Source organism: Amblyomma maculatum, chromosome 1, assembly GCF_055883805.1.
Source record: "Amblyomma maculatum isolate TAMU_Amacu chromosome 1, ASM5588380v1, whole genome shotgun sequence".
Lineage (NCBI taxonomy): Eukaryota > Metazoa > Arthropoda > Arachnida > Ixodida > Ixodidae > Amblyomma > Amblyomma maculatum.
The window spans coordinates 461,821,018-461,844,834 of NC_139344.1; the positions used below are offsets into that span (position 1 = coordinate 461,821,018).

A 23,817-nucleotide genomic window follows, 5' to 3' on the forward strand; every position below is an offset into this window, starting at 1 on the left:
AGGGAGGGAAAGCGTAGCATGGGGCGGCAGAAAGTTAGGTGGGCGGGTGAGGTTAAGACGTTCGCAGTGGTCAAGTGGATGCAGCTAGCACGGAACCGGATTAATTGGAGAAATATGGATGAGGCCTTCGCCCTGCAGTTTGTATAGTCAGGCTGATGATGATGATGATGATCATGTAGGCTCAGATGGCGGCAAGACGGCGACTTCGGCGCGGTTCAAGCTGGGAATCTGTCTTCGGGGTTTCTGGTGACCGTGTACCCAGCGTCTCTCACCAAGATGTTACAAGCGAGATTTCAGTTGACGCAAGATTAGCGTTGAAGACCCAGCTGTGTCCACTTGCGAGTCCCAGTACGAGCCGCTTCTTCGTCGACCTCATTTTCTGTTGTCCCAGCACGAGCCGCTTCTTCATCGACCTCAGCTTCTCTTGTCTCCATGTCTGGGCTTCACAATGTTTTAACCAGTGCTGAAAGAGCAGGAGCCCCCACTTTTGCAGTATAAATTCTTTTGTTTCGTTAATGAAAAGAAAACAATTTATGGGTTGCCATACTTGAGAGGCACATTGCACTGTAAACGGCTTGACGAAAGCTCTTTGGAGACGTTACAACCTCCGCTCGAAAACAATATCATAATTGTACCGGAGAGCTATCGATTGCACCAAATTTCACGCATAGTTTCATTTTAGTCTTTTGTGCACTAGTCTGATGAAATGCATGGCAGCATGACGCGTTTGGAAAGAAACCGGAACATAGTTTCCTGAATCATGATCAATGATAGGAGGTTAGTCTTCAGTCTGCCATTAGCCGATCTTTACTCTTTCCGCAGGTGTTCCGCTGGGGCAAAAGGAGTTTAAAAATCGGTTCACGTCTTCTTTTCTCCTTTCTTAGCTTTCACAGGAGAGAATTCGATTTGAACAGAACACCTCATTTTGCACAATAATTATGAAAATAAAACCGTATTAGCGGCTCATCACATTTCTTAATTGATAAGGTTTGGCCCCAAAGTCCATAACTATTCTTCCTCAGAATGCACGCATAAATATCAAACCAAGAATACGCTCCCATTGCGTCGGAGAAATAGTATGTTAAATATATCCAGAGCTCGAAAGCCCAGAAGCACGAAAGCACAAAAAGCTGTTATCTGTCAAGTAGACCCTCCCCAACGTCCCAGTATTAGCTGTAAAACTTTCAGCGATGCAAAATGAGATAGAGGAAACGAAAGGCAGGCAAAATCGGTGAAAGGTCGCGAAAACATTTCTTATTTGGCGTTCAGTTATGAACACACTTCTCTATGAATCTAATAATATCCCTAACACTCATTTTTTTTTCACGCAGAGTACGCATTAAGTAATCAACACTCAGTAATCCCAACTTTTGAGGCCAATCAAGAATCAAGCTTATGCACGTACATTTGCGAAGCTCCTACAGAATATAAGGTGTGTGTGTGTGTGTGTGTGTGTGTGTGTGTGTGTGTGTGTGTGTGTGTGTGTGTGTGTGTGTGTGTGTGTGTGTGTGTGTGTGTGTGTGTGTGTGTGTGTGTTTAGAAGATGCGTATGCGCAGTGCTTGCCAGCGACAGTCTGCAGCGAACGCTGCCGCAGACGCTAACACATGCCTGTATCGATGAGCCTCTTTAGAAAAGCACAGCTTCACTCAATAAACGCGCATTTGTTTCTGACCTCTCTTTACTGTAACGGGATGCTAGAAGGGAACCGGCTGTTGGCGTTTCAAGAAATGCCTTAAAGAAGAAACAAAAAGACGTCGCTAACCGTCAGGGAGGATGGAGCAACTCAAGAAGCCGACCAACTTATTCTGCCAGAGAACATAGCAAAGAAGTGGACGCTGTTTGGACAGAAGTTCGAGGCCTTCCTGAATGCTTCAGCGTGGACCAAGCAACCAAAGACACAAGCGGCTAAGACGGCTCTGCTGCTGAGTGTTGCTAACTACGACGCCCTTAAGATATTTATTAACTCCCCTTTTTCGGAGGAAGAGAGCGAAGATGACTATACAACAGCCATAAAAAGTTTTAAATTTACTGCCAAGAAGTGCAGAATGAAGTTTATGAGATATATGTGTTTCATACAAGAATCCAGGCAAAAGCCAAACCCTTTGAACATATTGTGCGCTACCTGAGAAAGCAAGCCATAAAAGACCTTACGCTGCTTAAGGCAGAAGAGATCTGTAAAGCTGCTGAAGTGTCAGCCCGACAGAATGAGTCTTAGGTCCAAATAGAAAGGCAAGTGGCTACGGTGAAACATCGTCCAGATTCCGATGCAGCAGATGCACTCAGAGGCAGGAGCGGAACAAGTGTCCAGCGTTTGGAAAGACATGTTTTGCGTGCAGAGGGGCTAATCATTTTTTAGCCAGATGCCAGGAAGAGCCTTCAGTCAGTGCGGTAGCTCAGGAGGAGGACAGCTCCAAAATCCAAAATTTCAGCATCTGCATTATTGAAAGGACAGCTGATTGGATGGTGGAAGCCAAAGTGTGCCAACCAGAATGCTGTTTCCAAAGTGGACACTGGGTCTCAGGTAAACTTTCTGCCTTATTCGGTGTTTCTTAAGTGCAAAGCAGAGACATCACAGCAGCCAAGCACCTCCATTCTTCGATCGTACAGTGGGGATGTGACTAAACACTTTGGGATGGCGACCTTATTAGTGGTCATGAACTACAAGACTGAGACATTCACCTTCTTCATTGTGAAGAAGATCAACGAGGCAATACTAGGACTACAGGCAACTGAGTCGCTAGGACTGGTAGTGCGTTCTGTCGAAGCCGTGGACGACGTGCGTGGACGACGAAGTTATATAGGGCAAAAGCGCATCTCAGGTGAGATGTTCTGCGTCCACATACATAGAAATCATGTCGGTGAGGGTGCGATTGAGGCGCTCCCTTTGGTCTGAGGGGGATACGCCGTCGCACGTCGATGGCTAGTGTCAGTCAGAGACATCACCAACCGGATTAGGCGAGCCGTAAAAGCTGTTCCACGATCAGTGAATACCACGGCGGGGGCGCCATGACGTAGGACAATGGTTTGAACGAAAAACTGAGCAACTTCGGCTGCAGTACCTTTAGCAAGGGACGCGGTCTCTGCGTACCGTATTAGGTAGTCTGTCGCGACGACTACCCAATGGTTGCCAGACGAGGACTTCGGAAAAGGACCGAGAAGATCCATGCCCACTTGATGGAAAGGGATCTTCGGCGGAGCAATAGGCTGGAGAAATTCAGCGGGTTTCAATGGCGGAGACTTCCGTCGTTGGCAGTCACGACATGAGCGTACATAGGCCTGCACCGATGGGAGTAACCTGGGCCAATAATACTTTTGACGAATTCGTGCAAATGTACGGCTCACCCACAGGTGGCCGGCGGTGGGTTCATCATGACAGGCACTCGGTATATCTCTGCGCAACTCGGAGGGCACAACAAGGGGAAACGTCTCTTCACTGTTAGCAAAATTTCGCTTGTAGAGCACGTTACCACGCAGACTGAACGTTTGAAGCCCACATTGGAAAACACGGGGAATACGGGCGTCGAAGCCCTGCAGATAGTCGACGAGTGACGCTAACTCTGGGTCCATTTTCTGCAGCTGTGCCATTTGGGTTGTACTAATAGCCCCCAGAAAGGGAAAATCATCGCCCGTTTCTTCTGGACATATGGCGATGGGCGAGCGCGACAGACAGTCAGCTTCCTGACGCTTCCGTCCTGATTTGTATACGACTGTTACATCATACTCTTGTAATCTAAGGCTCCATCTAGCCAATCGTCCTGAGTGGTCTCTGAGGCTCGTGAGCCAGCATAATCAATGATGGTCGCTTATAACGCGGAAAGGTCGGCCGTAGAGGTATGGTCGGAACTTGGTGAGGGCCAATATTACCGCCAGATATTCTTTCTCAGTTGTTGAATATTTGGTTTCGGAGCGGATAAGTGTTAGGCTCGCGTAAGCGATGACCCATTCTGCACCGTCTTGCCACTGAGTTAGTACTGCACCAGCCCCAACGTTGCTGGCATCAGTGTGAACGCCAATTGCGGCATTTTCGTCAAAATGGCCTAGTATCGGGAGATTCTGTAGGCGGCTGCGAAGCTCAAGGAAAGCGGCCTCTTGTTCACTTCCCCACAGGAACGGCGTGTCATCTCGAGTCACTGTGGTTAGCGGTTCCGCGATGTGCGAAAAGTCTCGTACAAAGCGTCTGTAATAGCACAAACCTAAGAACCGTGGAACAGCTTTCTTGTCAGTAGGGTGCGGAAAACCAGAAACGGCAGCTGTCTTTTCAGGGTCCGGTCGAACACCTTTTGCGCTGACCCCGTGACCAAGGAAGCGAAGTTCCTCAAAGCCGAAGTGACATTTCTCTGGTTTGATTGTCAGGTTGGCGTCTCGGAGAGCTTTTAACACTAGGCGTAACCTCTCTAGGTGTTGGTCGAAGGTGGTCGAAAATATGACGACATCGTCCTGGTAAACCAAACACGACTGCCACTTTAAACCGGACAGAACGGTGTCCATCATGCGTTGGAACGTGCCCGGTGCCGAACATAGGCTGAACGGTAGCACCTTAAACTCATACAAGCCATCGGGTGTCACGAAAGCCGTCTTCGCCCGGTCTCTCTCATCCACTTCTATTTGCCAGTACCCACTTTTTAGGTCTAACGACGAGAAGTATCGGGCATCTCGCAGTCGATCGATTGCTTCGTCTATGCGGGGAAGTAGGTAAACGTCCTTTTTAGTGACGAGATTAGGCTTTCTGAAATCGACACAGAACCGCAGAGTGTTGTCCTTCTTTCTGACGAGAACAACCGGCAAAGCCCGCGGGCTTGTAGACGGCTGAATGACATCGTCGGAAAGCATTTGGGTGACTTGTCTTTCAATCGCTGGTCGTTCCGTTGGAGAAACGCGGTATGCGCGTTGGCATACGGGGCGCGTGGTCTCCTCTGTTATTATACGGTGCTTGGCGACCGGAGTTCGGCCCACTTTGGAAGACGTTGCGAAGCAGTCTGCAAAATCTGCCAAGGCAGCCGAAAGCAGACCCTTCTGAGCCGACGATAACTCGGTGTTTATTTCGACAGGTGGCAGAATGTGGCGAGGTCCAGTGTCGTCTTGAAGGATTTCTTCCACTGTTCACAAATTTGGAAACTCCGCGACATCTTGGAGGAAGGAGATCACCGTGCCTTTGACGAGGTGCTGAAATTCGTTCGAAAAGTTGGTGAGCAGAACGGTAGTGCAGCCATCCCGTAGGTGGACGAGACCTTGGGCAACAATGAGACCCCTCTCAAGCAGCAGCGGGATATGACCCTCCGCCATGCCCTCAAAGTCATGAAATAGGTCCTTCTGCACGCGCATTACGACACTGCACCGTGGTGGCACCGTGACATCATCCCCCACAATACGCAGAGCACGGCTACAGGGATCGCGAGTATCCAAGCGTGCCACTCCGTTTAGTCGAGAATGTGACTCGCGCCTCGTGTAGGTCGATCACAGCACCGCTCGCTTGGAGAACGTCGAGCCCCAGAATCAAATCTCTCGAACATTCGCGCAAGACAACGAATTCTCCGACGTAGACGAAACCGCGGATGCCAATCCGGCCTGTGCACCTTCCGGCCGGGCTAATGAGGTGACCTCCAGCCGTGCGAATACTAGGGCCCAACCATGGCGTCACAACTTTGCTCAATTCCTGGGCGAGGGCGTGGCTCATAACTGAATAGTCTGCACCGGTGTCAATTAAAGCGATCGAGTCAGTTGCGTCATGTGTCACGCACAAATCAAAGTAGCGCGTCGGATGTTGTCGCTACCCTGCCCCTGTGAGAAATCAGCGTATCGGTGTATCGGCGGCGGATGATCTTCAATTTATCCGGCAGAAGCGGCCCTGCCTCCGGAGACCCCTGGAATTAGTTTTCCTGGTGTGGACTGGGAGAACGCCGCTCAGTATTGCTGGCGTCCCTGCGAGAGCTTGGAGAACGGTACCGCAGCGGAGATGACGATCCTGAGTCATAGCGCCTGTATCTCCCAGGCCTCTGACGGGCCGACAGATAAGCTTCAATTTCGAGTGGCCGTTCACCGTTCCGTGGACCGTGGACAGGGCGCATCGGGTCCGAAGCCGCGAAGTCCCACTCGGTGATACGGGCATGCACGGTAAAGGTGACCGGCATCCCCGCAGTGGTAGCAGATTGGCCTGCGGTCCCGCCTACGCCACACGTCCGACTTGCGAGGGCGTGGAACAGGCACCACAGCTTGAGCCGATGCGTCATAAGGACTGATGTGGCTAAACACCGGTGTCGGGTCAATAGGACCACAGGCAGCTGCTTGACGTGCAACGAACGCGTACGTTCGTTTGTCGTCGACCCGTGGAGGCATGGTAGCGACAGGATCGTAGGCAGCTGCCTGAAGAACAACGAATATGTGCGTGGGCATTTCGTCGACGCACTGCAGTACGTTGGTGACCGGGAATTTACGAGCAGCCTGGCGTACTTCATCTCTGACGACTTCGGTCAGTGACGTCACTGGCGCACTCTGAGGCAGACGGAAACGTTGGACTTCCTCTCGAACAACCGACCGAATGAGGTCACATAAGGCATCGACACCGCCTCCATGGCACGACGAAAAACCATCTGGGGCCAGGCTGCTGACATCTCGGTTGTACTGCCGGTCCCGTTGTTAGAGCGTCGTTTCCATGGTGGTTGCCTCCGCGAGGAATTCAGCAACGGCACGCGGTGGACTGCGAACGAGGCCCGCAAACAGCTCCTGCTTAGCTCCACGCATGAACATGCACACACTTTCATTTGGCCGCTGGTTTCTGGACTGAAGTGCAGCTTCAGCTTTCTCGCAGCGGTCGGCGTCGGGGAAGGTGGTCAGAGGTTCACGGCAAAATGCTTGTCAGGTGGTAAGGGCGCCCTCGTGGTTTTCGAATCTAGGGCGGAGTAAAGATTATTGAGCTTTCGCTCGTTACTACAGCCGTTGTACCGAGCCACTCGCTCGAAGGTCGCCACCCACGTCCAGGCAACGCCCTGAGCCTAGACGACTGCCGAAGTCTGAGAGTGGTCCGAGCAGCGGTCTGAGCGCGGTTCCAGGCAACCAACTTCGTCGTCTACGCCAACCAGCAACCACTTCATCGTCTACGCCTACTAGCCACTGATTGTCTCCGCTTCGTCATCAACTATGGCTTTTATCAATATTGAGGAGGAGCTCGCTGGCGCTAAATACTTCTCCCGCCTAGATGCAAGTTGAAGGTTTCATCAGATTCCATTGGATGAGGCCACCTCAAACATTTGCACATTTGCACACCTTACGGGCGGTATCGCTACCTGAGACTGCCGTTTGGGATTGCTTCAGCACCGGAGGTGTTCCCAAAAACATTGACCGAGATATTTGACCGAGCTCCAGGCGTTCGCGTGTATATAGATGACATACTGAATTGGGCTACAACACGGGAGTAACACGATGAGCGCCTTCGTGGAACATTAGAATTACCAAAGCTGGCCTGACTTTAAATGCGAACAAATACAAATTGGCGAGCACAGAGGTGAGAATCTTGGGTAACATCATCAGCCAGGACGGGAAAAAGCCCAATCCTACGTTCAGAGCTTAATTTTCCGATATGACACACAGAACTGATAAGACGGCGGTTCATCAAATTTTGGGGTATATTCCGCATCTTGCTGGAAAGGCCAAGCTGTTGCGAGATCTTATCGAAAAGGACATAGAATTTCAGTGAACAGAGAGCCATGCCGCTGAGTAGGCCGCTCTTTGTAGTGCTTTAAGTAGCACACCTGTGCCGGCAATTTTCAATCCAGCTGAAGAACCGAAAGTCAGTTCGGATGCATCAAAAAAAAATGGCGTAGGAGGTGCGCTTGTGCAGCATCAAGGGAATAGCTGGCGACCGGCGGCCTACGTATCGCGTGTCATGACTGAAACTGAACAAAGGTACTCGCAAATAGAAAAAGAAGCCATTAGAATTACACTTGGGGGCGAAACTTTGGAAACCTCATAGTTAAAACATACAATCGCCCACTCCTAGCGATAGCGGAGAAAGGAATCGGCTATATGCCGCCGAGGCTTCGAAGGTTTTTGTTACGCATGCTGAAGTACGATTATTCCCTTAAATTTGCACCAGGAAAAGAGGTACTGCTCGCTGACGTGCAGTCAAGATCGTTGCCAAAGGAAATGGAGTACATCGATGACTTCTCCGATGATGTAGAGGTGCGGGCAGTTGGAGTGGTCACAGATCCGGTGAGCAGCAAAACAATAAATCAACTTGTTCAGGCCACTGCAAGGAATCCTGATCTGTAGTAAGTGATGCGTTATTTAACAGATATTGGTGATCTAGTTGGCCGTATGAAGCCATTCGCTACAGAGGTGTCTCTCATTGAAGGAATTGTGTTAATGGGGACAATAGTAGTCATCCCAAAGTCGATGAGGGCGGAAATATTTCGGCGTCTACATGAGGGGGTCCATTTGGTCTTGAATAAAAGTGAAGCAAGGGCTCGACAGCTAATATTTTGGTCCGGACGGAGATCCGATATTGCGCAGATGTTAAACAGTTGCGATGTCTGTAAGAACTCACCGTACCAGGGCAATGTGAGCCGTTCCTGATGCGTCCGATACCCCGTTACCCTTGGTACAGAGTCGGCGTTGACATCTTCCAGCACGGCGGTAGTTCTTGCGTGTGCGTGTGCGATGTTGTATGCAGATATGTGGCGCAAACAAACACAAACACAGGAGAAGATACACAACACACGCGCACACTACCAACTGTAAGAAGAACCGGAAAACACTTCCTCTTCTACACTCAGGCACGTCTCAACTTCCTCTTCTTCTCATCTTCCTCTTCTTTGCCAAGGGGAAAATGGCACTCTCTTCCTCGCAGACCTTGTCCAAACATGGCGGTGACCAATGGTCACCGCCATGTTTGGACAAGGTTTGTGTTCGCTTCGGCCGTATTGAATTATAGCCATAAAAACTTTTTATAGCGTTCTTTGAGCCAGGGTTTCAATAACATCATAAATCTCAACTCTTATAAATACCCCCACATGGGTGGCGCAGTGCTTACGGTGCTCGACTACTGTTCCCAAAGGACGCAGGATCGAATCCGGGCCTCGGCGGCTGCTTTTCGATGGAGGCGAAAAGCAAGGCACCCGTGTGCTGTGCGATGTCAGTGCACGTTAAAGAACCCCAGGTGGTCGAAATTTCCGGAGTCCTCCACTACGGCGTCTCTCATAGCCTGAGTTGCTTTGGGACGTTAAACCCCACAAGACAAACCTTATAGATATGTTGGTGTCTTCAGCGTACCGTATACAGTCCATATGCTAAAATAGAAATCGGCCCCAAAGTGATCATTGAGGAACACCAATATTCGTTCTAGAGAGTTCTGATACTGTGGAATTAATGACCACGTATTGCTGCCTATTCTTTAAAAAGGTTTTAATCAAATTCAGCGGGACTCCCCTGACACAATAACGGTCAAATTTACCTATACTACTCGGTGTGGGCATCCAGCCTTGGCCACCGAGGTGCGAGCCGTGGACGCAGTCAATCTGTTCTTTAACTGCGCTCAAAATTTACAATATTTACACAGAAAATCTCAGGCGTGTTTGTTTCAGGTAATATGACCAATTATTCTTTCACTGACTAATTTTTCGATGCGCGCGACCCATTCAGCTGCCGCATCATCAAATTTCATAAGTTGTGAATACCTCAGAATTGCTTCCTTAAACCATTCTCTCACTGACCTTGCGTCAATACCTGCGTGACGGCCCGCCATTATGCATCTCCATATGCTATGAAGGCCCAAAGCCATTACCAGATTATATAATATAGCGTCCTCATTTTCAAACGGGAGATTTCCGGCACGAAAAGCAATAAACGGAAATTATTACTTAAGGTTCCTTTGGAGAGCCTCCCGACGCTCCGACGTTTGAATCTGCGTACAGGCACATCTAATTACTGCATAGTGGTCCTAAAGCATCCACCTAACAGATTATTGAATGACAATATGTAAATAAAATTGTGCTCTATGTTGGAATCGAACGCAGGTCACCAGCATGCGTCACAGGGACATTACAAGCCTCCATGACGCTTTATTATTCTTTATTCCCTTCTTTATCATGCATCCGTTTAGACAGGGCACTAAAACTCCTTCAATGTAGCCGCATTTGCGAACAGGATGAGCTTTCGGGTGGCCCGCGCTAAGGACAGAAAATGTCTCGTACACATGCGACACTTTCAATGAAGTTTTCTCTTGTAAAACGTACATTTTCAACGGCGTGATTGACCTGCATTCTCGTCATCCAAATGCTGTAGATGCTCAGAACTATTGTCACATCGTATGGTACCTTATTCTCATTTTTGTTGGCCGGTAGTTAGGGAATTTCCTGAGGCGTGGTTGTAAATCGTTTTTCAAGGTATTTTGATCGACTCCACAGTGTAAACCAGCGTCTTAACAATCAATAAAGTGTTTGTGGGAACACCTGAAGTCGGTTTTGGGTACCATCTAGTCTAAACTGCGGCGACCTGATTTTTACGCAGTGGTGCTTGTAAAGCTTTCTGAAGTCCTGAAGTGTTTCACTCATGCCACCTATATACGCAGGGGAGCCATAACCTTATACGTCATGGCTGGAGATGAGCCCGAAGCGCTAATATTTACTGTAGACGATGGTGAGTCCAAACATTTCTTACGATTGCCTATCAAAACTCGTACTTTCTATGGAAAACAATGCGTAGACTGGAGCAGATGAAATTCCATTTTCATTGTACACTACATACCATAAGAAATTACTGTAGTGAATGGAAAAGCAGCCAGCTCATTGTATCGCTCTATCCCTTATTCCAAAATAAAAGGCTAGTCTTGAGATCCTGGGGCTGCCCGAACCAGCCTTTATTATTTAGAAATCCAGCCAAAAATGTTGGATGTCTTTAGCATCATCTCATCATCAAAATTCATGGGTCTACAACGGCCCTTTCGCCCCTGAGGCGGATGTTCTCCTCTGCGCCACCTCTGCACTTGCATGACTTAAGAGCGTAGCAAAGTGATGCAGGTACGATGCATTGAATGGCTTCCCAATTCTTTTTGCGCTATTGCTGTGTCGCCCGCAATGGCGCAGTTATTAGAGCCGCCATACGAATCTGTACATGCGTTGACTGAGCATGACTTTTATGACTCGAGATGAAAGGGTTCCGCGTTCGATTCTTATGAAACTCCCGCGTGTGCAAGAAGCACCCTGAGCTTACAATTGCAGCCAACCTGGAATATCAAGCAGCCTCCTGATATCACGCAACATGTAGGTGAATCGGCGCAGGTCATGTAGCCTGTCAACTGACAGCTGCCTGGCATATGTTAGGGAATATAACTCATGTGTTTGATGCTGAATGTTGTAATTAAGTCATGCATGTCTAAAGGTGTCGTTGTTTCAAGGGAGCTGCCTGTATTCTAAGTCGTTTCTCTTTCAAAACTTGGCCTATGCCAGTGGTAAAGAGAACACAAAGGCCACATATGTCAACTCCGCATGCCTCAATGTTTCCAGATCCAACCCAGTTTGAGGGCCTACTTTACTACACGGATTACGATAACTGCATCATTACCGATCTGGAATACCAAGGACATCGTGAGTTCTGTTTTGAAATTTCCAGAGATATCATTCTACTCGGTGTTCATTCTAATGTTTGCGAAATTTTTCACGCTAATTTTTCAAGGACGCGTCCTAATTGCTTATTAATTTCTTAGTAAGGCGCATGTAACCTCAGCTGTATGCTAATAAAACGTACCCAAATCACCGCTGTTTCTTATTGCTATCTGAATACAATTTATGTGCGCTAGTACATTCCGTCTGTCTCAACCTCGTGCTTCAAAACGCTTTTCTCATTTTTTAGTCATTCATTTGGCCTGAGCGATTCCAAAAGCATAGGCTCGAAGGCGGCGTTCCTTTTTCTTGGCGGTCGTATGAAAAGCAAACTCTCCTATCGCGCTTCTCAGCCTACCCTATAGCACTGTCATATCAATGCTGCTGCAAAGATGAGTTAATAAAATTATATTAATTTTACTCTGAAGAAGGTGGCTCCGCAATTATTAAGCTCCATACGCACGCCATAGCCTAGCTGTGTACCAGGAATATGAAGGGAGGTATTTAGCTTGTAACAAATCCAGAAACAGCAGAAATATTGTCATGCCAGCTAATGACATGATTAAAGAAGAGCATGCCAACACCAAATAGTTCAAACACTGAGGTAAATAATTGTGAATCTGGCTTCATAACGGATGTGTTTCGAGCATTAAAAATATTTTTCCTTACCTTCCACCCAGTTGAGGTATTAAGAAATCTGGTGCTAACTTTTGTACACTAAAATTTATGGCTGCCGCAATATTTTTAACGGTAAATTTTCTTTAATTGAAAATTTTTGCATACTGCAGGGCATAGATATATTACTATATATCACTGCCAAGCGATGCATCAATCTATTATATATATTATAATGTATATCAGTACTCTATATAGACTATATATCAATTCCCTATATGGTATGAACGCAAGTTTCTCCTTTCAGATACCCGTAGCTGTTTCCGATGACTTTGCTGCTCGCCACATCCTCTTCCTCCTTTCTCTAAATCACTTTTATATCCATCCTCCGTGTCTAGCATGTATATTAGCTAAAATGTCAGACCTTCGGGTGTGCGTACTTTGCCTTCTTTATATACTTCTTCTCATTAACTACTCGTTGTGTCGATAGAAAAAATTTACACTCAGCTTTTTTTCATCTTGTAGGATGTTATAATATTGACATGATTATGTTTATGACAATATCGCACCATTTCTCGGTTCCAGTGATGTCCCTGAAAGGGGCTTTATTGATCATCTGTGATAAAAAGTTTAAAAGCAAATCAATCAAAGAGTAGCTGTCGTTAGACAACCTACTTTCGAAATAAGCTATAGAAAAATGTAGACGAAATGCGATGCTTTGATTTTTAGTTTCGCTTGATTTTATCAAGGTATTATAAATATTTCAATGTTAAGCGAGCTCGACCACACACATGAGCGCGTAAATTAAGGTGAAGGCTATTTATTGGTTTGCTTCAAAGAACCGAAATAAATTGGAGTGGGAGACCTCGACAGCATAAAGCTGTCTAAAAGGTGCGGGTATATGGTCGCTTTATTATTATTAGTCTATATTCAGCTGAATTGATCAAGCCTTTGAATTAAATGCCAAATTTATTGAGTAGTTTTATAGATTTTATCCCAAGCAATGGTTCAAAATATTTTAAACGAGCGTTTTTACAAGGTCTTATTTAGCCGTGGCTACATAACGGGTGGAAAGTGATCTTGTGTTCTGCTCGGTCTAATTTGCTAATAAATATTTAGCTGCTAGTTTCATACCTGTATGTCCTTCCTTTGTTTTGTGGTTTTATTTAAAGCTCTAGAATGCAAAACAAAAACATTTCTTGATGTTCTATCGAACCCATATTCGTCATAACGGCAAAACAGAATTGAAGAACCATAAAATTGGAACTCCGCATCATCGTTATTTTTTTTGTTTTTTTCGGAAACAAGTCGGTCGAGTACACTTGGAAAGAAAGCAGGGGCTATACCTAAATCAAACTTAGGCAGTGCGCCATCTGTGCTCAATCTGGTCTTTTATTGTGACACGGAACATTATTGTAGCAGGCGTAGAGGAATGGTTTTCGCGCTCGGCTGGGATACCGATGATGTTTTGACTCTGGCTTGGACACGATTGTTCTGAACTGTTAGGTCTTGAGCACATAGTCTGGTGACACACTTTGGTGGCACGCGCTGATGACACGCTCTGATTACACCACTCATCAAGAAGGAATGCTTCAGCATTGCTATTGATGAAAAACAAGTCGTTTCAGGGACACTGCAGCCACTCGTCAGTCGACTCTTCAATCCTTAGCAACGTGCCAATCGAGAAAGCTCTTCTCATCTTACTCCGTGCAGTGTATTATTTCCTCAAATTTTGCGAAATACGGCGTCCTTCTCTTGTTATATAGTATAATCGTGTCTCGCTTCACATCTCCTGCTCAGATGGAAAACAGGGGTGTACCGCTGCTTATGCATTCTAATGTAAACACAACTCACTCCTTTTGAATGTGTTTCGCCTCGCTGTTTTTTTACTGCCTTTTAAACCACTTTCGAAACATGTTTGCGCATTTTTGTGCTCTGAAACCTTGAAGAGGTATATCATGTCATCTGCTCACAATACACGATCAAGCGTTTGCGTCATGTTTGAAACTGTTGAAAGCGTTAGGCGTGAATCTCGGTCTCAGTCATTGTTGAAATATTCTCAGAGATCAGCACCTCCCAGCGTAGCTTAAGGTATTCGAAAGGTTTTTTGAGAGCTCCACACACGGAGACTGTGCAGTGTCGGGATTCAAAGGCATGCATCAGTTCGAAATGTACATATGCATGTACGGCCGACGCTTGTGTATAACATCTGGTTGAGAAGTGAAAGTCCGTTCTGCGCTGTGGTGCAGACAAACTAATACAAGTCTTTCTGGATTCATTTTACAAGTTTAGCCTTAGTCGCAAATACTGCTCTCCGTATGTAACAACAATGCTTTTATTCATTTGTGCACGTTTATCTACAACTGATGTCTTCCCTATGAGCAAGACAATGCTGTTAGCGGAGCAAATTTCTCAAGACTTCAGACAGCAAGAATTGTGTTTCACCTAAGAACAAATTGTCACTCTGTTGCAATTTGAATTTCGAGTGTGTACAGAACTAGCCTTCAGCACCGTGAGCCTCCTAACATTTTGCAAGCTCTTTCTAACTGGAAGTCAAGTGGCAGTATGTAGCAGAAGGCAGCGTGATCTAGCAAGCTTCGTCATGGACAAACTATGTCTCTTTATAGGTAATACGAACACTGTGATCTAAATAAGAATAGAATGGTGTGCTCTGTTTGCTTAAGTATTTAATATACATGCCTGTAATTATCTGAAACGTTTCAAACAAAGCAGACATACACTGCAAACGCAGAATAATAAACTGGTTTCATATATCTAATTTCACCAGCCTGATTTCTGTTACATGGCCCTCTTTTCAGAATGCACTCTGTGGGCGCAGAGAGCAGTCAAGGACAACGTGCCCCAGCATTGCATCGACTACTTTGTGGACATCTGTGGTGTCACTGTTCCGCAGCATAACAGAGACCTGTGTCCAGACGGTGAAGGCGATTACTAACAGTGCAAGAACTACAGTCACAATGTACCACTTTTTAGACTGGGCCTGCAGTATACTCCTCTTACGACCAAATGTCTCATACATTTTTCGAAGATGTCCTGCTGGCAGCACTAAAGTTTACAATTTTAATTAAGGTTTCGCATCGATCGAATGTAAAGAGCTGCGCACATGTGTGCATAGACACACAGGTATTTTTGGATTGTCAAAATAACTTATCAAGAAGCGGTGCAAGGACAAAACCAGCATTGCTTTAACACTGTAATGGTGCAATAATTTTTATTCCGTAAGCCTGTGATTACGACACACACACTAATTAAAAATAAATAATCAATCCTTCTATATATATATATATACGTGCAGACAATTGAAAGCGAAATGAGGGGCTCGGTATTATGGATCTTAAAGGAGGTGACATTGTACGAGTCCAAGGCTAATGTTGGTTTTCATTTCATGTTTTGTTGTTGGCAATTGACAAGAATTAGTGCTATTGTGTTTTTCGGGATAATGAATGTGAAATGCAAAGCGGAAGGAAAAACAACGCGCCGATGGGGGTCGAACCCACGACCTCAGAATGTCGCGCCCAGTGCTCTTCCAACTGAGCTACATCAACGGCTGTACAACCTTCCGCTTGCTTTGATATTTATGAAGACTAACCGAAAACTGTGGGGGTTCACCAGCGCCACCCTTATCCCTAGTGGCGGATGTGGCACATCCTGTTATACCGCCAGAGCCACGTAGCACGTGATCATTAGGGAAGGCGGCAGCTGTGTGATCCACTTACGCTACCTTTTCGACCTTTACAATTGTTTGCAAGCTCTTATGCAAACAATTGAAAAGGAAAGGAGGAGCTAGTTTAAAGTTTAAAGGAGCTGACAGTCTACGAGTCCAAGGCAAACATTGGGGATTTTTTTGTTCATGTTATGTTGTTGGTATTTGACAACAATTAGTGCTATGGTGATTATTGGGGTAAAGAATATTAAATACAAAGCGGAAGAAAGAACAACGCGCCGATGGTGGGAGTCGAACCCACGACCTTTGCATGTCGCGTCCAGTGCTATACCAGTTAACTGAGGTACATCGACCTTTTTTGTTTTGTTTCTTTATTGCCTGACTTCGGCACAACACATAAAACCACTTACAGGGCACAATGAGCATTCATTAATACAACAATCAGCCAGGTGGGTTGTGGCGTCGTCATGCTAAAATTCTCTTAGGGTCACTAATGGCTCTAATCTTCCGAGCCACTCGGGAGCTTCAGGAGCAAGTTTCAGAATTTCAATATATCTATTCATGCCTTCCCGAAAATAGATCCGTGCTGGCTGTGCGTCAGGATCGCAATGGTATCCTGCCATTCTCGAGCGCCAAATACAGTGGAGGGCCATTAGCATAATAAGGTCAATTGGCACCCCATCCTCATTCTCTACTGGCAAGTACCTAATACCGTGCGAGTCCAATGGAAATTTCTTTTTTAAAGTCCTTTGTAAAATATCCCAAAAGTATACCCCTTCCCAACAATGTTGGAAAACGTGGTCTATAGTTTCTGGCTGTTTACAAATTAAGCAATGCGAACCCCAAGGTAAAAATAAATTCTTCCCTTCCAAGAACTTCTTTACTGGCAGTGTTTCCGTGTGTAACTTAAAGAAAAAAGTTTTTGCATTTGACGGCACCTGCATCGCCTTCACCCGCTTAAGTACGTCACGTCCTGATCCTCCACTGTCCTGTACATTGGTATGGGAAGAACTACGTCACACACATCCTTGTACAGCTTCTTCCTGCTAACGTACAAGATAAATATTCATAAGAAAATCAAACAGACAGGAATCGCACACTAGCGACAACCAAAATTACGTCCCGATACACTTTCGGTCGAGGCAACAAAGTCCGGCAGTGCATTTTCAAGCCTTGATTGGCACACAGTACGCAAAAATGGATCTTTTACATCGCGAACAAAAAGAAATCTGCTGACAATCTGTCGTAGAAATAAATGCCCCAAACCCAGTCCACCGTCCTTCACCCGCCTAAACAAACTGGTCCGGCTACATCGTTCCCATTCTGCTGCCCACACAAATATGGCAAATATCCGGTGCAGTCTCTGTACGTTCATCCTTGCACAATGCAACACTTGCATCACGTACCACAGCTTCGACATAAAAAAACATATTGCACACTGTGGCCCTGGGGAAAACTGACAATTGTTGCCCTTTCCACCCCTCCACCTTTTCCCGCATGGCTTGAGTCTGTGCCCTCCAGTACGATTCGCTATCGCGATAACTATCTAGTGGGACTCCCAAGTACTTTACGGGTGTTGTCACCCAGGACATGTTTGCGAACTTCTCGGGCGTCGTTGGCCATTCTCCGTGCCAAAGCCCCAGGGACTTTGACCAATTAACTTTACTGCCGGAAACCTTTGTGAATTCTTTTACAGACGACACGGCCTCGATTACCCCTTTGCGATTCACTGCGAATACAGGCACATCGTCCACATATGCCAGCAGCTTGAACTCTGCAGCTTGCAATTGGAAGCCACGAATTTTGTCGTTTTCTATGATATTTAAACACAGCCAAGGACCGCCGTCCTTAGCTGGTTTTGCTGGCGGCTCCTCGACGCTGAGAGGTGTCGCCTTATCTCCCTTAGCACTGGTCTGGGCGTGGGGCCGCTTCGATGGGGCAGGAACGCCGGTGGAGCGGGCGGCGCTCTTGTCATGGTTCTGCTCAAACAGAGACGCTGGTTCTGCTTCCTTGAGTGCCGGCCCGCTTACTCCTTCAGTCGGCTCCTCCATCTGGTTTCCCGCAGGTTCTCCCGCTTCAGGTTTCCACCCGGCATCGCTGCTGGAAGGTCCTGAAGAGTCCGTAGCGCCGGTTTTCTTTTCCTGTACCTCAATGCCTTTTGCGGATTAATCGCCCTCCACTACCTCCATCAGGAGCTCCGCCGTGTCGTCTTTTGACGCGGCACCCGTAGCTGTCGCGTAAGTGCGTACACAATCGTTGTCTCCGTGGCCGTACCGCCGACATTTCGTACAGCGGTGGACTTTGCATTCCCGGCGCACGTGACCGGTGCCGTGGTAGCGAAGGCACTGCATCGGGCGTCCAGGCGCCACGACAAGGGCCAACTCTCCGGCGACGCGTACCTGATGTGGCAGGTCGTCTACTTTCAGGCCCGGCTTCAACTTCAGTAGGACAGTCCTTGTCATAGAACCCTTGTCATTGACGCCTTGTATCAGCCCCCGCTCACGCGTGACTTCCGTCACCATGCCAAACGCCGCGAACGCCGTCCGGACGTCGTCGTCGGCCGTGAAGCATCCAGTGAAGCCGGAGCTTTACCTGCTGGTCTTCCTGGTCGATGATAAGACAGCGGCGTTTCTTCACTTGCAGCTCCTTGAAGGCGAGCAGCTTCTTTGTTTCCTCCGCACTCCGCAGGGTAACCGCCCAGACATGGTTGATTTGGTACGCCCCCAACGCAACCACGTCGGGGAGTGCACCGAACTCGGCCAGGGCGTCACGAAAATCTTCAACCCGGAAAGGCCTCACTCGAACATCACCGTGAGGTAAAACCATGCTTAAAATAACATGACCGGTTGGCAGTGTAGGCAAAATAATCTGGTATTCCTTATCTTCGCTTGCATCGATCCTGTTTCCGCGGCCCTCAAGGGCCACTATCGCCGCTCCGTTATAGCCCATGACCCTGCGATCCGTTCAGCTCGGTTGCCGGAAGCAGAACTGAGCTACGTCGACGGCTGAGCTACACCGATGAACAGCTGGCAGAGATTGGTGATGTAGCTGCGCAGCTTGCCTTGGCTGTGACGTCCCTGTCGCGGCATACCACATGCAGCATACACGAAACTCAGCTCCGACTCTCGTATGGAAGCTTTCCGCTTCGTCATCATCATCATCATCGTCGTCGTCATCATCATCATCATCATCAGCCTGAATATACCCACTGCAGGGCGAAGGCCACTCCCATATTTCTCCAATTAACCCGATTCTGTGCTAGCTGTTGTAGCTTTGCTAGCTTTCCGTTTCAAAAGGTACAAATTGCATGTGGAACGTAATGACTCACTGTTCACAAAGATATTCAGTGGTCACAGTAAACTGTACACGGGGCACAACATAAGACTTCGGAATGCACATATACCCACCCACAAACACAGAGACCAGCCAGTCAAGCATGAGCTGGACAGGGGTCCGAAATTATTAACAGAAGGTCAGCAGCGCAAGAAAAAGCAGCATGGTAAGGGCTGCGCGCAACGCGGTGTCTTGGCCTACAAATCACCTCGCCCCTCAACAAAGTACCCCAGTAGGACAAAGCCCTCAGGCAGACACCAGGACTATGATTATAGAAGTGTGCCCAGCTAGCCGAGCGCCCTTTCTCCCTCAACTTGGGCTACACACAATAGACGCGACTCCAGGATGAGTTCCTGTTAACTAAGATGTTCAGTAGTCACAGTAAGTTGCACACGGGGGCACAACATAAGACTTCGGAATGCACACATACACAAAGAGACCAGCCGGTCAAGCATGGGTTGCACAAGGGTCAGGAAATTCTTAACAAAGGATGAATAGCGCAAGGAAAAGCAATAAGGTAAAGTCTGCGCGAAACGCGGTGCCTTCACTAAAAAGTAACCTTGCTCCTCAAAAAAGTATGATTTCACTTCGGATCCAAGGTCACCCTTTCAACATAACAGTTATCCAAGTTTATGCACCAACCACTACTGCTGAAGCAGCTGACGTTGAGAGATTTTATGCTGACCTGCAATGCCTTTTACACCGCAATCCAACATCAGACGTCCTTTTTCTCATAGGAGACTGGAATGCTAAGATGGGGAGTGAAGAAATATCCGGAATTACAGGCAAGTTCGGTCTTGGTGAGCCAAATGAAGCTGGGCAGAGGCTAGTAGGGTTTTGTCAAGAAAACAACGTGACCATAGCGAATACTCATTTTAAGCAGCACAAGATGCGCCTGTACACATGGACTTCACCAGACGGTCTGTACAGGAATAAGATTGATTATATTCTTTGTCGGCAGAGATGGAGAAGCGCTATACAAGCAGTAAAAACAAGGCCTGGGGCCGATTGTGGCACCGATCATCAGCTTCTTGTTGCCAAAATTAAGCTTCGATTGAGTAAAACGCAGAAAACTACAAGGCCTTTCAGGTAGAATTTGGATCGAATTACATCAGAATATGCTGTGGAAGTGAGGAATCGATTTCAAGATTTATATCTAGAAGACAGAGAGCCTGAAGAGACGTGGACTGATGTTCGTGATATAATACAAGAAGTTGGTACTAAGGTAGTTCAAGGCAAAAGAAATGCAGAAAGCAAACTGGTTATCTGAAGCGATTTTGCAAAGAGCTGAGGAAAGGAGGATGGCAAACGTTATGGGGGAAAGAGGAAGGTACAAGGTTCTCAATGTGGATTTTCAGAAAATATCAAGAAGAGATAAGAATACCTTCCTGAACATACAGTGCCAAGCAGTTGAGGACAGCTCCGGGAGTTCCGGACGTGCAAGCTGGGTTTCGTAAGGGCAGAGGAACTAGAGAACAGATTGCCAACCTTCGCTGGATCATAGAAAAAGCAAGAGAGTTCCAAAAACCCATCTACTTCTGCTCTATTGATTATGCGAAAGCGTTTGACTGCGTAGGTCACAGCAGATTGTGGCAAGATCTCCAAGAGATGGGAGTTCCAAATCACCTCATCTATCTCCTCAGGAACCTGTATGAAGGGCAAGATGCCACAGTCAGAACTGGGCATGGTCTTACTGATTGGTTTTCGATTGAGAAAGGAGTTAGACAAGGCTACATACTGTCGCCCTGCCTATTTAAACTATATGCTGAGTGCATCATGAGGAAGGCCGGTCTGGACGAGTCTTCAGTAGGAATGAAGACTGCCGGGAAACGTATCAACAACCTTAGATATGCGGATGATACCACTTTAATGGCAGCAAGTGATGTAAAACTCAAAAGTCTTCTGATGCGTGTACAAGTTTCAAGTTTATTTATTTCATACAAAAAGAGAGTGAGAAGTTTGGGCTTAAACTGAACATAAAAAAAATACAAAGACCACGGTGTCTTGCCCTATCAAGTCCTCGAGCATCAAGGGACAAGAAGTGGAAGCTGTGATAGATTCTCTCTTCTTGGGCTGTAAGATTACCCCGGAAGGAGACGGCAGCCATGAAATTAAGAGACGCCTGCTTCTGGGAAAGAGAGCCATGGCTAGCCTTGACCGCCTAGTAAAGAGCAGAGACATTACACTGCCAAGCAAGATCCGCATAACTCGTGCTATGGTCTTTCCAGTTGTCATGCATGGATACGAGAGTTGGACTGCGAACCAAGATACTTTGTTGGGCGAGTTGGTACTTATTCATTATTAATATAAACAGCGCGAACACGAAGACAAGGGACAAGAAACAAGAAAGCCACAGTACATGCGCTGACTCACAACTAAGCCTAAGCCGTTTACTCCAAGGCCCAGAAAAACAAACACGAAGAAAACGAAACAGTCACGTGAAACAACCCCTGGGTTCACCTGCTGCATAAAATATTACTTTAAAAAATTACTTTAAAATTACTTTACATTAATAATGGACTGCGAAGAAAGCTGACCGCCGAAGAATTGACACTTTTGAATTGTGGTGCTGGCGGAGACTCTTGAGAGCTCCTTGGATGGCCAGAAGATCAAATCAGTCAACATTGTCGATCATAAACCCTGGTTGCTCATCGGAGGGTCAAAGTATAAAGTTACAGCTGAGCTACTTTGGTCATCTAATGAGAAGAGAGGAGTCGCTGGAGAAAAGTTTGATGTTGGGAAAGGTTGAGGGTCATCGGAGAAGGGGTAGGCAGCGAACGCGATGGTTAGATGGCATCCTCGAGGCGCTGCAGATGAAGTTATGCGATGTTAGGAAGATAGAGAGCGGAACGCGTGGCGTGATATGGTCCATAGGGTAACGAAGAGTCGGACACGACTGAACGACTGAACTGAACTGAGCACGACAGAGCCGTCAGGCAAACACCAGGACTGTAATTGTGGAAGTGCGCCCAGCGCTCCTTCTCAGTCAACTTGCCCTGCACATAATAGACACGCCTCCATGTGCAGCGCCCCCGTCAGTCTCCTGTCAATACGACACGTGGCGCGAACAGATAAGATCGAAAGAAGAAAAAAACAATTTCTACTTTCTTGGAGAGAGCGAAACACCGAATTCCATGAAAAAAAAGTAGTACTTTTGGTAAGCTATTCCAAAGTTTAGTACCAACACAAACTAAAGTTCTTTCGCCATACACATTGTTAGTCTTCAGGAGATGAACATTTCCACTTATGGTTCTACGAGCGCTTCTTGAAGGCATAGTCTATACAGGTGAATGCAATGGGTAATTTTTTTTAGGCATGCGTGACCTGTGAGTAGAGTCCTATACTGAATCAACGAACTAAGAGGAACTGTATCTATCTGCTAAATAATGGAGCCGTGTGGGCGTTATAATACGGTTGTTTATTGAATGTAATACCCCTTTTTTTGTAACATTCTAAGTGGCACAAATTACGACTAGTAAGTGTGACCCCAGGACTCAATGCAGCGTGACAACTGACTTTGAAAAATTTAAAAATACACAGTTCCATGCGTATCAGAGTGCTTACGGCATCTGTACAACGAAAAAAAGGCGGCACATAACCTTTAACAAAATGCCTGAATTTATGGCTTCCAGTGCAAATTCTTATCCAGGATTTCTCCCAGGTAAGTAATCTTATCCACATACTGAATAGGTCTGCCAAGCCGCGCATTGTCGTTCCCCTAAAGTTGCAGCAACGGAAGTACCGGGTGCGTCACTCAAAACGAAAACGCAACGTTATGTTTGTTCGAGCATGAAGCGCAGTACGGAAACTGCAATGCAATATTAATAATCCAGTTTTATGGAATAAAATTACTCTAAAGAGCGAAATACATCGTTGGCATCCGTCGCGCTATGTTTGCGACGTTGAGAAAGTTAACTTGAAAAATCGCCGTGGCGTAAATAAGTAAGAAAGTCTTTAAAGCATGTTAAAGGGCGATTTCTGCTGAGAGCTGTCTCTGAACGCAACCTAAAGGTAACAAACGCTCATTGAAGACATGAATTGATTACGGTAAAGGTAATTGAATAGTGTAGCCTTTGTCATACCGTCACATCCAAGCTGCGTTCCCGGCTGGTTTTGCTGCTCTTAGCAAAACAAAAAAGCATGGTATTAAGCAACCTAAAGGGAAACATACCCCATGAATTATGGTCGTCATTTATTTGATTGTTGTGAATTTAAAAATAAAAAAATTGTGCCTAAGGAATCGAACACATGTCTTACAATCAGGTACGTAGTGTTAATTCATTGCGCCAAAGAAGCTTTCTTTTTTTCGTTATTGCATAGGAAGACGTCCGTAACAAAAATAGAAAAACTGTACTTACTTAAACTTGTTCATGTCTAAAGTTACCGGGCGGCTTAATGGGAGCCCGCCCTATACCTAGCCTGACAATGCATCATCATCAAAACATCAAATTTCTGGGAGGCAAACACATGACTCTAGGTACGGCATCTAGTTTGGAGGTTCTTCACGTGCAGCATATACACTCCTCACCAAAGCGCACTGCTCCCGAAACACGGATTTAGACGATCTTGGTGGCTCGGCATGCCTGTCCATG

At 46.6% G+C, this 23,817-nt stretch overlaps 1 protein-coding gene across 1 annotated transcript in view; it reads left to right on the forward strand.

Annotated features, from left to right (window-relative positions):
* The window catches only part of LOC146209794 (uncharacterized), a 72,263-nt gene extending 55,412 nt beyond the window's left edge, over positions 1-16,851 (forward strand). Inside the window, exons 3-5 of the mRNA XM_084603811.1 lie at positions 10,563-10,630; positions 11,497-11,577; positions 15,027-16,851. Of these exons, the coding sequence (XP_084459937.1) occupies positions 10,563-10,630; positions 11,497-11,577; positions 15,027-15,163 (286 nt within the window). The 3' untranslated portion in view covers positions 15,164-16,851. The remainder of the gene's footprint in view (positions 1-10,562; positions 10,631-11,496; positions 11,578-15,026) is intronic.
* The last annotated feature ends 6,966 nt before the right edge of the window (positions 16,852-23,817 follow it).